Source organism: Ranitomeya variabilis, chromosome 2, assembly GCF_051348905.1.
Source record: "Ranitomeya variabilis isolate aRanVar5 chromosome 2, aRanVar5.hap1, whole genome shotgun sequence".
NCBI classification, from domain to species: domain Eukaryota; kingdom Metazoa; phylum Chordata; class Amphibia; order Anura; family Dendrobatidae; genus Ranitomeya; species Ranitomeya variabilis.
The window spans coordinates 894,062,352-894,077,245 of record NC_135233.1 but is presented as its reverse complement, the minus strand read 5'-3'; the positions used below and the strand labels follow the sequence as shown (position 1 = coordinate 894,077,245).

Genomic DNA, 14,894 nt, shown 5'->3' with positions numbered 1-14,894 from the left:
TAAGGCATAGATGAGACTCCTACAAGATCAAGATTGCAGCTTTTACCATATATAGCAGGCAATGGCGCATAACGAAACCAGTTATATTACTTCTTTACTTACATGGGAAGAATTAGGACCGGATAACGCCTCCATTGGGAGAGATTACTTTTTTTTTATCTTTAACCGCTGAATAGGTAACTATTTATACAACCTACTATCAATTCTTTTATGACTTTGCTAGTAATATAAGTAGGAGCATTTCATTGTAACTGCCTGAGTGATTTCATAATTTTATTTTTAAAGGCATATTTTAATATCTAACCTACATTTCTATTTGCTTTCTTTAGTTGATGACTGGGATGCTTTCCAGGCAATTTTAGATCACACATATGAAAAGTGTATTAAGTCCAAATCTAATCTACATAGGGTAATGATGTCTGAACCCACCGTAAGTAATTACTATTCAATCACAAAAAGTAATAACAGTATTAATATGTCTCTAGAAATAAATAAGCTCAAAACATTACTCTACTTTCTGTGGATTTCATAGGTCCAAATAAAAGCCAGCTTTGTAAATGTTATATGAGGACGGGTGTACAATGCCTGGTACATTTTTGCAGATTGACGGAAAATGGCACATTCACAAATCTCATTAAGAAAAATGAATTCTTTATTGATTTTCCATAAGTATTAGAGAAAAAGATTAAAACACACATGTCATGGTCTGAAAATTCACTGATGAATTTCTGGTGTCTCAGCGCTCTCTTTAATAGTGTGAATCAGAGTATCATGGGAAAATATTTATGCAAAATCAATAAAAAGCAAGAACTTAAAAAACAAAATGAGCATTTACCCTGTAATAAATAAATAAGTAAACAGTAATAGTACATGTAAATAACATTGGGTACTTAGTTACACCTATTTTGATAAAAAAAAAGGCATAAAGGTCATCCTACCGAGACAAGGTGTACCCAATCGGGACTGTCCTCTCCTGTCTTTAGAACTAAAACCTTACCATGTGTCAGTGACCTCAATATAGATAAGGGCAGAGCAGGACAGGGGTCTGGCTATTCAGACACCTGCCCATGGGAAGCTATATAGATGAATAAATGAAATGTATAGCTCACAAAGTGGGTCCACACCCCTGTTTGTACAAAGTACAAGAATAGCCCCAATTGGGTATTCCTGGGCATGGGCATTGTATCTATATAGCTGAAACAAGGTAAGGTTTTATTACTAGAGACTGGATAGGACCATCTCAATTTGTGTACATTGGAACTATGGGATGGCTTTTATGCTTATTTTTTTTTAAATCAAAATAGTGTTAACTAAGTACCCTATGCTATTTACATGTATTATTACTATTTACTTACTACAGGGTATAAGCTAATTTTTTTCTTGGGGGGTGTGTGTAAAGCACATGTAACACAAAAACCTGATTTATGCAATAGGTCATTTTCCAATTATAGTTTGCCTTTAATCCCTTTACGACCTTTGACGTATCTATATGTGCAGGTCGGCTGGTACTCATCAACCTTGGACGTATGGACACGTCATGGTGATTTTACGTGCACAAAGGCTGTGCGAGCACAAGCACTGCCTGGTATCAGCTGATTCTGACAGCTGACTCTCGGCACTCAGTGCTGGAGAGGGGAACGCACCGCTTCCGGCACTTTTACCCCCTAAATAGTGTGATCGCAACATTTAGCAGGCATGCAGAAGAAGGGAGCCTGCAACGTCATAACGGGGGCCAATCATCATGACGACATCACCAGGCACTAACAAGTGCATGATCTAAATAACTTGTGTCTGCAGAGATGACAGGTTATAAGCACTGCAATGCTCGTGCATTGCAATGCTTTATAACAGCTATCAGCCTGCAGAAACTGAAAGTCCCATAGAGGGATAAAAAAAAACATTGTAAAACCTTTTTTTTTTTTAAATTCACAAAATACCTGACCTGTAAAACTGTCCCACCAATTAACCCCTTTAGTGAACACCATTAAAGAAAAAAAACAAAGGAAAAAAGTGATGCTCTTTCATCATACCGCAGAACAAAAAGTAGAATAAAGCGTGATAAAAATAAGTAAGTTATAGTGCTCAGAAAAAAGTGTTGCAGAAATATTAGTTTTTTATAAAATAGTTTTTATTGCGTAAAAGCGCCAAAACACAAAAAAACTATGTAAATGTGGTATTGCTGTAATCGTACTGACCTGAAGAATAAAGTTATTTAATCAATTTTACCATATGCGGAACAGCATAGAAAAAACCTACAAAAACAATTCCTGAATTGCTGTTGTTTGTTCATTCTGCCTTAAAAAAATCAGAATAAAAAGCGATCAAAAAATGTCATGTGCCCGAAAATTGTACCAGTAAAAACATCAGCTCATCTCGCAAAAAAAACAAGCCATCACATGACTCTGTCGGTAGAAATATGGAGAATTATACAGTATATTATAACTATATTATATAAATCTTGCTTTTTCAAAAAAGGGTATTTTAGTGTGTGATAGCAGCCAAACATAAAATCCAGATATAAATCTGGTATCGCTGTTATCACACCGACCTGAAGAATAAAGTTATCTAATCACTTATACCGCATGAGGAATGGTGTAAAAAATAATTAAAACCAGTTCTTCACCTACTGTTGATTTGTTCATCTTCCTCTCAAAGATCGCAGTAAGGCACAACACATAGTTATCCTGCGCTCTACACTGAGTGCTTACATCAGGGCTTCCATGTAAATTTCAGACTGAACTCACGAAGGAAGATTCCCTATAATGAGGCAGATGGAGGCATTGTGAACACTGTCTGGTCTCTCATCCGGCGATGTCCGTCTTTTTAGGCGTGTATAAAAGTGCCATCAGCCTCAGTTTTTTGCACCTCTGAATAGAAGTACAATGATGAACAGAGGCCAGACGGAGTCCAGAGTAAGTCTGCTGCATCATAACAGTGAATGGATCCCTCAAGGGTTTCATCTGTCACGTCACTCAGAGATTTAGATGGAAGCCCCAATGTAAGTGGTCAGCATAGAGCGCCGAATAAATGTGATCCCAAATGTTACTAACAAAAGCATCAAATCAGTCCACAAAAAAAGTAAGTCCCAACTCAGGTCCATCATCTGTCAATGGAAATATATATCTCCTTAACCCCCCCCCCCTTTCCCACCAAAAAAAATCCAGCGAACTCTGCACTCCCAAATCCAAATACGCCTCTCCCTTCTGTGCCCCACAGTGTGCCTAAACCACATTTAGCATCCACATGTTTGGCATTTCTGTAGCGATGAGAACCCATTTAATTTATGGGTGCGTGATTCCAGAAGTATAAGCTGAGCACAATGTATGGGCACTGCAGCATACTGGTCACTACAACAGCAGTTTGCAATTTTCACTCAGCAACATCCACTGCTGCTTGTTTCTGGAAAACACATATGGAGTCAAAATCATCCCTACACCTGTAGATAAATTCCCAAAGGGGTATAATTTTCAAAATGGGATCACTTGAAAGGGGATTCAGCTCTTCTAGCACGTAGGGGCCCTGTGTATGGAGTCCGCAAACTATTCTAGGAAAATTTGGGCTCCAGGAGGCAAATAGCGCTCCATCCCTCCTGAGTCTCACCATATGGCTAAGCACCACCATACAGCCACATACGGGGTATGCCTACATTCAGCAGAAATTGTGGAACAAATTTTGGTGCCATTTTTGCCTATTTTACCCTGTGAAAATGTAAAATCTGTGGCTAAAATGAAATTTTGGTGGTAAAAAATAATTACAATTCTGTGACACACCTTTTGTGTCAATATGATCATTGCACCCCTAGATTAAATCATTGAGAATTGTAATTTGTAAAATGGGGTCACCTATTGGGGGTTCTGCTGTTCTGGCACCTCAGGGGGTCTAGCAGTGTGACATGGCAGCCTCAACTCGGAAAAATCTGATCTCCAATATGGCGCTTCTTGCCTTCTGACCTTTGATTATTTTATTTTTATGGCTCTATGTTATAAACTTCTGTGAAGCACCTGGCAGCTTCAGGTGTTCATCACACCTGTAGATACATTCCCTGAGGGGTCTAGTTTCCAAAATGGTGTCACTTGTTGGGTGTTTCCACTGTTTTGGCACATCAGGGACTCTCCAAACATAACATGACACCTGCAGACCATTCCATCAAAATCTGCGTTCCAAAATGTCACTCGTTCCTTTCTGTGGCCTGTCGTGCGCCCAAACAATAGTTTTCCTCCACATATGGGGTATCAGTAAACTAAAGGGAAATTTTACAACACATTTTGGGGTCCATTATCTCCGGTTACCCTTGTGAAAATGCAAAATTTGGTGCTAAAAAAATATTATTGTGGGAAAAATGTGATTTTTTTATGTTTTTATTTTCACAGCTCAACGTCATAAACTTCTGTGAGGTACCTGGGGGTTCACGGTGCTCACCACACATCTAGATACGTTCCCTGAGGGGTCTAGTTTCCAAAATGACGGTACAACTTGTGGGGGGGTTTCCACTGTTTAGACACATCAGGGGCTCTCTAAACGCGGCATAGCATCTTTTATTTATTCCAGCAAATTTTGCATTCAAAAAGTTAAATGGTGCTCCGTCCCTTCTGAGCCTCGACGTGCACCCAAACAGTAGTTTTTCCTCACATCTGGGGTATTGGTATACTCATCTAAATAACATTTTGTGGGAAAAATATAACATTACCCACAGAAGGACATAATCTAGGGCAGCATTTCACCACAATTATAGAACAAAAAAAAATATTTCTATGACATAAAACAACACAAAATGGAACACCTCTGAGCATTACACTCACCATAGAGAAAGCAAAGTTCCTGCCTGTAACCCAAGATTTATGTAACCGACGGTGGCTGATGTGCCCAGACCTTTGGATAGGTGAAAACATTCATGCAGTAAGACTGATGCAGCTGTCACCACAAAAATAAAGCACATTCCCAGATCCATTTCTATTTTTTCGTCAAGCAGAAATAGCATGTTTTTCTTGCATGTTGTAACTATTTTGCTTCTATTTTGTATCCGCTTTCTTTTCATCTGTTTCCTTCTTAAAAACAGATGCGAGATCAAATGCCTAAATTATTACTTTCCGTTGTCACTGCAATGAATCTCTTTATAAATGAATAAATGGATAAAAATGAATGTCTTCTGCTTTTAGTCCAATTCAATAAATCCCCACCGACTTGAGTAGCAGAATCTGATCCGCAAACACAAATGAGAATAGGACTTGTACAGAGTTTAATGGAACGTACAAATCAGTCAGTTAAAAACAAAAACACACCAAAAAAAAGATTTTAATTGTTTCATTAAACTCTGTGGATCAGTGTGCTGTCTTGTTTAAAAAATGCACTGTGTGCGGATGAGAAAACCGATGTGTGAACATGCCCTTAGCAGACCACAGATGGTATAAAACAATGACCGTACAATGACAGCTTAGGTCCTATATGACGAAAATGCAAAAACTGTTTGAGGCTGTAGGACGCTGTGTGATGAGTGTATGTGTACACAGCATTATTTAGATGCCGGCACAGTCGCTTCAGGAAAACGGCAAAAAAATCGCATGTCATTTCTTTTAACCACTTTAAGGTTTCCGACTTCCGAAGCTGAAAAAATAAGTGTCACAACAAGGAACATGTGCAATCAATGTCGCTTTAACATTGCTGTGTATTCTTTTCATTTTATGGGATGCTTTATGGGGGATTCCGGTCAGAATACACCATTGGGGTTTGTGATGTGTGCACATACCCTAAGGCCACGTTCACACATTCAGTATTTCACATCAGTATTTGTAATCCAAAACCAGGAGTGGAACAATCAGAGAAAAGGTAGACTAGAAACACGTCACTACTTCTGTATTTTTCACCCACTCCTGGTTTTGGCTTGCAATTATTGAAGTAAAATACTGACCGAATCAGGGGCGGACACAGACGATTTGGGGCCCCTGTGCAAGAAATGTGTTTGGGCCCCCCTCATTTTATGGCTACCAATGTACAGATATATACCATATTTTTCGGATTATAGGACGCTCCGGATTATAAGACGCACCCCAAATTTTGAGGAGAAAAATAGGAAAAAAATTTTTTTCTTAATAAAATGGTGGTGCTTCTTATAATCCATGCGTCTTATTGCTTACTGAGGGTAGTAGCTGCGGTGAAACGGGGTCCCAGGGTCGCTGCTAGAGGAGGCAGGAGTGAGGTGATGCTGCAGGCCGCAGGCTGGGATGAGGGGGTGTTCCAATGTGGGCGCGCCACAGCAGGTGTCCGGTGCTGCTGCAGGTGTCCAGTGGTGCTGCTGCGGGTGATCTCCATCTGTGCATGCGCCACCCCCAGCGCCATTTTCCTGGAGTCCACCGCACAGGAAACCATGGAACTGCGGGGGGCTCTGGCCTTTCACAAAATGTCGGCAGAGCCCCCTGCAGCATCGGAGACACCCGCCGCAGCAACGGGCAGCATCGCCAGACACCCTCGCAGCACCGGACACCCCTGTAGCACCGCCGGACACCCCCTCATCCCAGCCAGCGGCAAAGGTACCGGTAAGGTATATACACATTATAAGACGTACACCCATTTTCCCCCCACATTTGAGGGAAAAAAAGTGCATCTTATAATCCGAAAAATACGGCATATTGCATAGTCTCCTCTCATTATGTATATTGCCACCCGTTATTACACAGTCCCCTCTCTTGTTATGTTTAACGCTGTCACTTATTACACAGTGCCCTCTTGTTATGTGCAGGATTGTTATTTATAGTGCCCTGGTCTTTATTTCATACTGCCCTGTTTTGTTAGTTATACACTGAAATGATAACTGATGGAGCATGATAAAGCTTTTTTTCTGTTGGTGGAGGCTAAGGGTATGTGCAGATACAGTAGAATTCTATATACGGTATATATTATGTGAAGCAATACAAATGCTGCATCGGAGGAAGGATGGGGACAGGAGCCACTCTGAGCCTGGAGTTATTGCTGCAGTGATGGCAGGAGGTGTCTGGGGTCAGTAATTACAAGCAGTGAATTAGTGCCTGTGATGCAGCTCCCTGCTATCTGATCGGTGCAGGATCAGGTGTCTCAGCCACTCACTGCACCGACCAGGAAGCACCGAGCACACAGTCAGTCACTGCTGTCATCATGGACATGGTGCCTCCTGACACCGCTGCTCGGGGGATACTAACCAGCAGCAGTGAGAACTCCCGGCCATCCCTCACCTTGTGCTCTGGAAGAAGAGGCCCTGAGATATGGAACACAGAGGCTGCAGGAGACCTGTGGCAAGCAGAGGACCCAGAGGAGGAGCAGGGTCAGGTGCAGACCAGGGCAGCGGGGGTGCACTCAGCCACTCACTGAGAGGCTGAAGTTTGCAATCGAAACAAACTTTATTTAAAATGTATACACTGCCTAGCCACGCCCCTGCATGTGGAACTGGGAAGCGATGCTGTGATTCTCCGGCCTCATAGAGCCAGCAGCAGCATCAAGAGGAGAGGAAGGGGGCCCCTTATGGCGTCTCCTGCAGCGTGCAGGGCCCTCTCTGACGGCAAATGACTCCGGTACCGGCCGCCTTCCTCTCCACTTAGTGGAGATGCTGCCGCTGGCTCTATGAAAGAACAAAACACTTCAGCAGCTGATTGGGCCCCCTCTCCTTCGGGGCCCCTGTGCAGCCGCACCGGCTGAACCGGCGGTATGTCCGCCCATGGACCGAATACTGAGCATGTGAACGTGGCCCCAGTGTGTATTCCTTTTTTTAAAATCAGAAACTCTCCAAAAAAACACAAGGAGTACAAAAGCCATGAGATTTGTTTGGAGAATTTTTTTGCTCTCAGAAAAAAAAAAACCCACAGTGTGAGCCCTCCCTAATGTTGACTTCTATGGGTGCCAGGACAGTAGCTAAAATATTTTCTAAAGTTTGATTTTACGTTGGGTGAAATATTTTAATTTTCTTTTGCAGTGGAATACAAGAGAAAAAAGGGAGAGACTGACAGAGCTGATGTTTGAGCACTACAATATTCCATCATTTTTCCTCTGTAAATCTGCAGTTCTTAGCACGTATCCTTGTTAAGTACTGAATCGTGAATAATTTATATGTCCTACACTATTAACATGTGCAGGATGTTTACTAATGATCTGTAATTACAAAATTGTGTGCAATTTTGTCATTTATTTTTCTTGATTGCTTCCAGAAATAAAAAGTAAGACCTGTTTATTTGGGTTTTCCCTCTACTTACAGGGCATTAGAGGTAGGGGTGTAGATGATTAGAAAAACACTGCTGCTTTCTTCCAGGATCAGCAGCATACATGTCCAAGGTCAAGGTTTTATATTGCAACTCAACTCCGTTCACTTAGATCTTCCTGAATTACAAATGTTTTGGTGGTTCACTTTTTTGTGCATTGTTTCCCTTAATGTTGCAAGTAAACAATGAAGTGGTACATTGACTATTGACAGCAGGGTACATCTAAAGTGAAAAGTCTAGAAAATGTAACATACCATAATTGCAAAAAGGTAACAACAAGATAGCGCTCATGAGTACAGTTAATGGGTACCTGTCAGCAAAAAAAGAAACAAAGAAAACAGTATTTACCTACAGACATAGAGGTAATCTGCACACAATTACTCTTTAAAACAGTTTAGCAGTGTACTTAGAAGTGTAGCTGCAGGGAGCAAATGAAGTTACATTTCCCCCTGCAGCAACTCATTTCTATTTATCAAGGCAGCTTATAGGCTAGTAACCAGTCAGCGCTCTCTACACACTGTGCGTGCTATAATCACTCATTGCAGTGATGTCAAGGAGCAGGTGATTACAGCACAATCGGTGTGTAGAGAGCGCTGACTGCTCACTGCCCCAGCGCTGCCCTGATGTCTGGAAGAATGTGGCTGCAGGGAGATTATAACTTTATTTTCTCACTGCAGCCGCACTTCCAGTTAGACAGCTTCACATTTTTAAAATGACATTTACTTGCAGGTTTATGCTATGGCTGCAGGAAAATATTGTTTTGCATCCCACCACGACAAGGTGCACCCAATAGGGACGGTCCTATCCTGTCTCTAGTATTAAAACCTCATCGCGTGTCAGCCAATCTCAATGTAGATAAGGGCAGAGCAAAGCAGGGGCAGGTGTCTGAACAGTTGGGCCCCTGTCCTTCTCTATCCTCACCATGTGTCAGCCCTTATCTTAATTGAGATTGGCTGACACAAGGTGAGGTTTTACTAGAGACAGGATAGGACCATCCCGATTGGGTGCACCTTGTCGCAGTGGGATGGCTTTTATGATTTTTTGATCAAAACAGTACCCTATTTTATTTACATGCACTATTACTATTTACATAGTACAGGGTACATGCTTGTTTAGTTTTATTTTTTGCTTAAATCAAACCTGTCAGCAAAAAACATGCAAAGCAGTATTTTCTTGCAGCTATAGCGGAAACCTGCAAGAAAATATCATTTTAAAAATGTACAGCTGTCTGGTTGAAAGTGCAGCTGCAGGGAGAAAATAAAGTTGTAATCTCCCTGCAGCCACATGCTTCCAGACATTAGAGCAGACATCCATTAAACATGATCCCAGTATACACTGTGATGTCCGGGAACTACAGGACTCCTGACTTGAACCCAATAGCCTCATATAAGCCTATGAGACAGTTGAGTTTCGTTCAGGAAATCACGGTACATTCTCAGGTCGGGTTTCCTGGACTGCTAAATTAGACCTTACTTTTCATTAAGAAATCATTGCTAAATGTTCTTTGAGAAACTTTGCTTCTTGACTGCTGCAATTAGATTTTCTAACGGGCGATCAACTGCTTTGATCTTGGACAGTGGTGCCACATATACTACAGCTACACCGGTTCTTGATGGACGAGTGATTCAACAAGGTAAAATAGATTCTGGCGTCAGAAATGTTACTTGTATAGTAATGAACCATAACTAGCCTTCTTTGTATTAGGAGGAGTGCTCTAATATAGCATTCAGAACTGGTCTGTAAGCAGCAGCCATACTGTCCTTATATTTATTTCATCTATTGCTCTTTTTATCAAACCTACACCAAAAGCAAAGATTTGCAAGACTTTTGGAGCATAAAACTTGGTGTTCGTCTTTCACCTCAATATTAAATACAAGGTGTGGGTCTGAAAATAAATTAAAGGATTATTACAATTTTCCGAGAATGGCGCCTTTATGTGTGCTGTTCCCGGGGAGAGGTGGTCGGAATTTCCAATATATTAGAATTCCGACCACCTCTTTAATAAAAGCAGCAGGCATCAGGACAGCGGTTTCAAGTCTGAAGCAGGTGTTCTGAAGATATGCCATAAGTGTACAGGATGCACTCAATATTTGTTTCTCCTCCTTTTCTTGCACCACCTATTGGAAGTAGCAATCCTAACAGTCAATGTCGACCCTTTAACGAGCCTTGTCACATGACTTAGGATAAAAGCCAAACCAGAATCTCAATTTGCAAATTGAGATTCTGATTTGGCTACTATCCTAAGGGATGTGACAAGGCTCGTTAAAGGGTCGACATTGACTGTTAGGATTGCTACTTCCAATAGGTGGCACTAGAGTTCTAGTTCTCTTCCTCTCTGAAGAGACAATTTGCATATTTCCCAGAGGAGCATTGCGGCTTTGTCTCCTCATCTCGATATGCTTAACATGTCACTCTCTGCAAGGAGAAACGATACTTCTTGAATCCTCCTTTTCTTCAAAGAGGTATAACTTTTTTTTATCTTTGTAGTCAAAGGGTAAAAAAAATTAAATGAAAATATATAAGTGCACTATAATTCTTATGGTGTTCATTTTGTGGTAAAAATGACAAGGAAATAATGATTGTCATATCAGTATGATTTCAATAATACCAAACTTGTACAGTTGTTTATTTCAGTGGCTTCAAAAACGTCAGAACTTTGGTTTGTGTCGCTGTTTTCAGAGACATCGCTTTGTTTTTTATTTTTCAGTCGATGGAGTTCTGTCAAAGCTTGTTTTTTTTTTGCGGGTCAAGTGTAACATTTTCTTGGCATCATTTTTGAGTACATACTACTTTTTATTGTTTAATATTGCATTTCTTTTGTTGATGGGGTGTTGACCAAAAAAAGTCAGTTTTTATTTTTTTAAGACATTTTCCCTACAGGTTTATCAATTTTAGAACCAGAAACACATGGGCTACTTGCACACTGAACAAGTCTGTAGGAACCTGTTCACACCACCAGAAAACTTGAAGACACAAAAAAGCACAGTGAGGTCAAAAATACTCTGTTGTAAAAAAATCACAGTAATAAGCAAGTGCTAGTCAAAAGATGTAAAGAAAACAGGGTATTTAGTTGATACGTTTTTTTGCAAAAAAATGTATACTAAGCTGCTCCACCAAATCGCCAAGGTATACCCTTATAGAGCAGTCCTAACTAATGTATGCAATCCCTATCTGATGTATTTAAAACCTGATTATCTGTATAGTACCTGTATAAGCAGGGTTCAGAGAGAAAAAATATACATGTGGACATGCAGGATGGAACAGCTTAAATGCAAATGACCCACAGAGGAGTGGTGGACTCCCCAGTCTTGTAGAAACAAGAGAACAATTATAGAACCAGAAACACATGGGCTACTTGCACACTGAACAAGTCTGTAGGAACCTGTTCACACCACCAGAAAACTTGAAGACACAAAAAAGCACAGTGAGGTCAAAAATACTCTGTTGTAAAAAAATCACAGTAATAAGCAAGTGCTAGTCAAAAGATGTAAAGAAAACAGGGTATTTAGTTGATACGTTTTTTTGCAAAAAAATGTATACTAAGCTGCTCCACCAAATCGCCAAGGTATACCCTTATAGAGCAGTCCTAACTAATGTATGCAATCCCTATCTGATGTATTTAAAACCTGATTATCTGTATAGTACCTGTATAAGCAGGGTTCAGAGAGAAAAAAATATACATGTGGACATGCAGGATGGAACAGCTTAAATGCAAATGACCCACAGAGGAGTGGTGGACTCCCCAGTCTTGTAGAAACAAGAGAACAATTATAGAACCAGAAACACATGGGCTACTTGCACACTGAACAAGTCTGTAGGAACCTGTTCACACCACCAGAAAACTTGAAGACACAAAAAAGCACAGTGAGGTCAAAAATACTCTGTTGTAAAAAAATCACAGTAATAAGCAAGTGCTAGTCAAAAGATGTAAAGAAAACAGGGTATTTAGTTGATACGTTTTTTTGCAAAAAAATGTATACTAAGCTGCTCCACCAAATCGCCAAGGTATACCCTTATAGAGCAGTCCTAACTAATGTATGCAATCCCTATCTGATGTATTTAAAACCTGATTATCTGTATAGTACCTGTATAAGCAGGGTTCAGAGAGAAAAAAATATACATGTGGACATGCAGGATGGTTCTATAATTGTATATTTTTTTCTCTCTGAACCCTGCTTATACAGGTACTATACAGATAATCAGGTTTTAAATACATCAGATAGGGATTGCATACATTAGTTAGGACTGCTCTATATGGGTATACCTTGGCGATTTGGTGGAGCAGCTTAGTATACATTTTTTTGCAAAAAAACGTATCAACTAAATACCCTGTTTTCTTTACATCTTTTGACTAGCACTTGCTTATTACTGTGATTTTTTTACAACAGAGTATTTTTGACCTCACTGTGCTTTTTTGTGTCTTCAAGTTTTCTGGTGGTGTGAACAGGTTCCTACAGACTTGTTCAGTGTGCAAGTAGCCCATGTGTTTCTGGTTCTAGAATTGTTCTCTTGTTTCTACAAGACTGGGGAGTCCACCACTCCTCTGTGGGTCATTTGCATTTAAGCTGTTCCATCCTGCATGTCCACATGTATATTTTTTTTCTCTCTGAACCCTGCTTATACAGGTACTATACAGATAATCAGGTTTTAAATACATCAGATAGGGATTGCATACATTAGTTAGGACTGCTCTATAAGGGTATACCTTGGCGATTTGGTGGAGCAGCTTAGTATACATTTTTTTGCAAAAAAACGTATCAACTAAATACCCTGTTTTCTTTACATCTTTTGACTAGCACTTGCTTATTACTGTGATTTTTTTTACAACAGAGTATTTTTTACCTCACTGTGCTTTTTTGTGTCTTCAGGTTTATCAATTTTATATTTTGCTAGATCAGACTTTTATGGATGTGGTAATACCAAATATGTCTTTTTTATTATTATTTTTTATTATTAACTGAGGAAAACATGAGTTTAGAAACAAAGGTTTTTTTTAATTTTTTTTTTCATTAATCACTTCTTAGTTCCCTTAAAAGCCTTGAACCTGCTGGCTACGATTCATAGAAGTGCACAACATGACAGTGACAGGGTTGTCCACAGACTATGGTTGTGGGAAAATGGAGGAGGAATAATTGGAAGGATGGAACTGACACCCAAGCTGGATTGCATGGCTTAAATACCACTGTCAGTGATTGCCAGCAAGTATCTAACAGCAGCGATTGGAGCTCAGCTCCGATTGCGACTGTAAGGGTATGTTTCCACGTTCAGGAAACGCTGCGTTTTTGACGCTGCGTTTTTCCGCAGCGTCAAAAACGCAGCATCCAGATGTTACAGCATAGTGGAGGGGAATTCATGAAATCCCGACTCCACTATGCGTTAAAAAACGCATGCGTTTTTGCCGCGAAAACGCACATGCGGTGCGTTTTTTCAAAACGCAGCATGTTGCTACAATGAGCAAAACACCGCAGGCACACCGCAGGTGACCTGCCAGTGACCTCAGGTGCAGTTTTGGTCAGGATTTTACCTGCATAAAATCCTGACCAAAGCCTGAAGCAAACCTGAACGTGGACACATACCCTAAGGGTATGTGTCCACGTTCCGGAAACGCTGAGTTTTTGACGCAGCGTTGAGCAGCATGCATAAAAAACGCAGCGTCCAGATGTTACAGCATAGTGGAGGGGATTTCATGAAATCCTGTCTCCACTATGCAGTAAAAGACGCATGCGGCACACCCGAGAAAACTCACATGCGGCGCGTCTTTTAAGAACGCAGCATGTCCTTACATTGCAGAAAAAACTCAAGGACAACGCAGGTGACCTGCCAGTGACCTCAGGTGCAGATTTGGTCAGGATTTTACCTGCATAAAATCCTGAAGCAATCATGAACGTGGACACATACCCTTAAAGGTAGATGCTGGCTATGTAACGGCTTATTCACACTTCAGTATGTTGCATCAGCGTTTGTACCTCAAAACCTGGGGTGGAACTTACAAAGATAAATAATAATGGGTAATGGGAGATTAGTCTGGAGATAAATGGAGGACAAAAATTATGGACGGCTTTGTAGGTCAATGTTAATAGTTTGAACTAGATACATTGGGGAAATGGGAGCCAATTAAGGGATTTTTAGAGCTGAGATGCAGAGGAATGGCGAACCAAGAGATGGATTAGTTGAGCAGCAGAGTTAAGGATGGACTAGACGGACGGACTGGAGAGGTCCAAGAGTGCTAGCAGGGAGGCCACAGAGGAGGATACTGCAGTAGTCAAGACGGGAGATAATGAGGGTGTGCACTAACATTTTTGTAGAGTAATGGTTGAGGAAAAGAAGGATTCTGGAAATATTTTTGAGTTGAAAGTGGCAAGAGCTTGGATGTGCGGATTGAAGGACAGGGCAGAGTTGAGGATTACTCCAAAGCAGCGGACTTGCGGTACAGGGGAAAGCATGTTATCATTTATTGTGATAGATATATCAAGTAGGGGAGTTAGGTGAGATGGAGGAAAGATGATAAGGTCAGATTTATCCACATTGAGGAAGTGTGGTGAGATTGAGGAGGATATGGCTGATAGACACTTAGGGATTTTGGATAGCAGAGAGATGACGTCTGGGCCAGAGAGGTATATCTGAGTAGCATTAGTGTGTAGATGGTACTGGAAGCCATGGGACTTTGAGTTCTCC

At 40.8% G+C, this 14,894-nt stretch overlaps 1 protein-coding gene across 1 annotated transcript in view; it reads left to right on the top strand.

Moving 5' to 3' along the window:
* The window catches only part of LOC143808138 (actin-like protein 6A), a 36,225-nt gene that overhangs the window by 6,842 nt on the left and 14,489 nt on the right, over window positions 1-14,894 (top strand). The window contains exons 4-6 of the mRNA XM_077290464.1: window positions 330-430; window positions 7,937-8,034; window positions 9,758-9,852. Coding sequence (XP_077146579.1) covers window positions 330-430; window positions 7,937-8,034; window positions 9,758-9,852 — 294 coding nt within the window. The remainder of the gene's footprint in view (window positions 1-329; window positions 431-7,936; window positions 8,035-9,757; window positions 9,853-14,894) is intronic.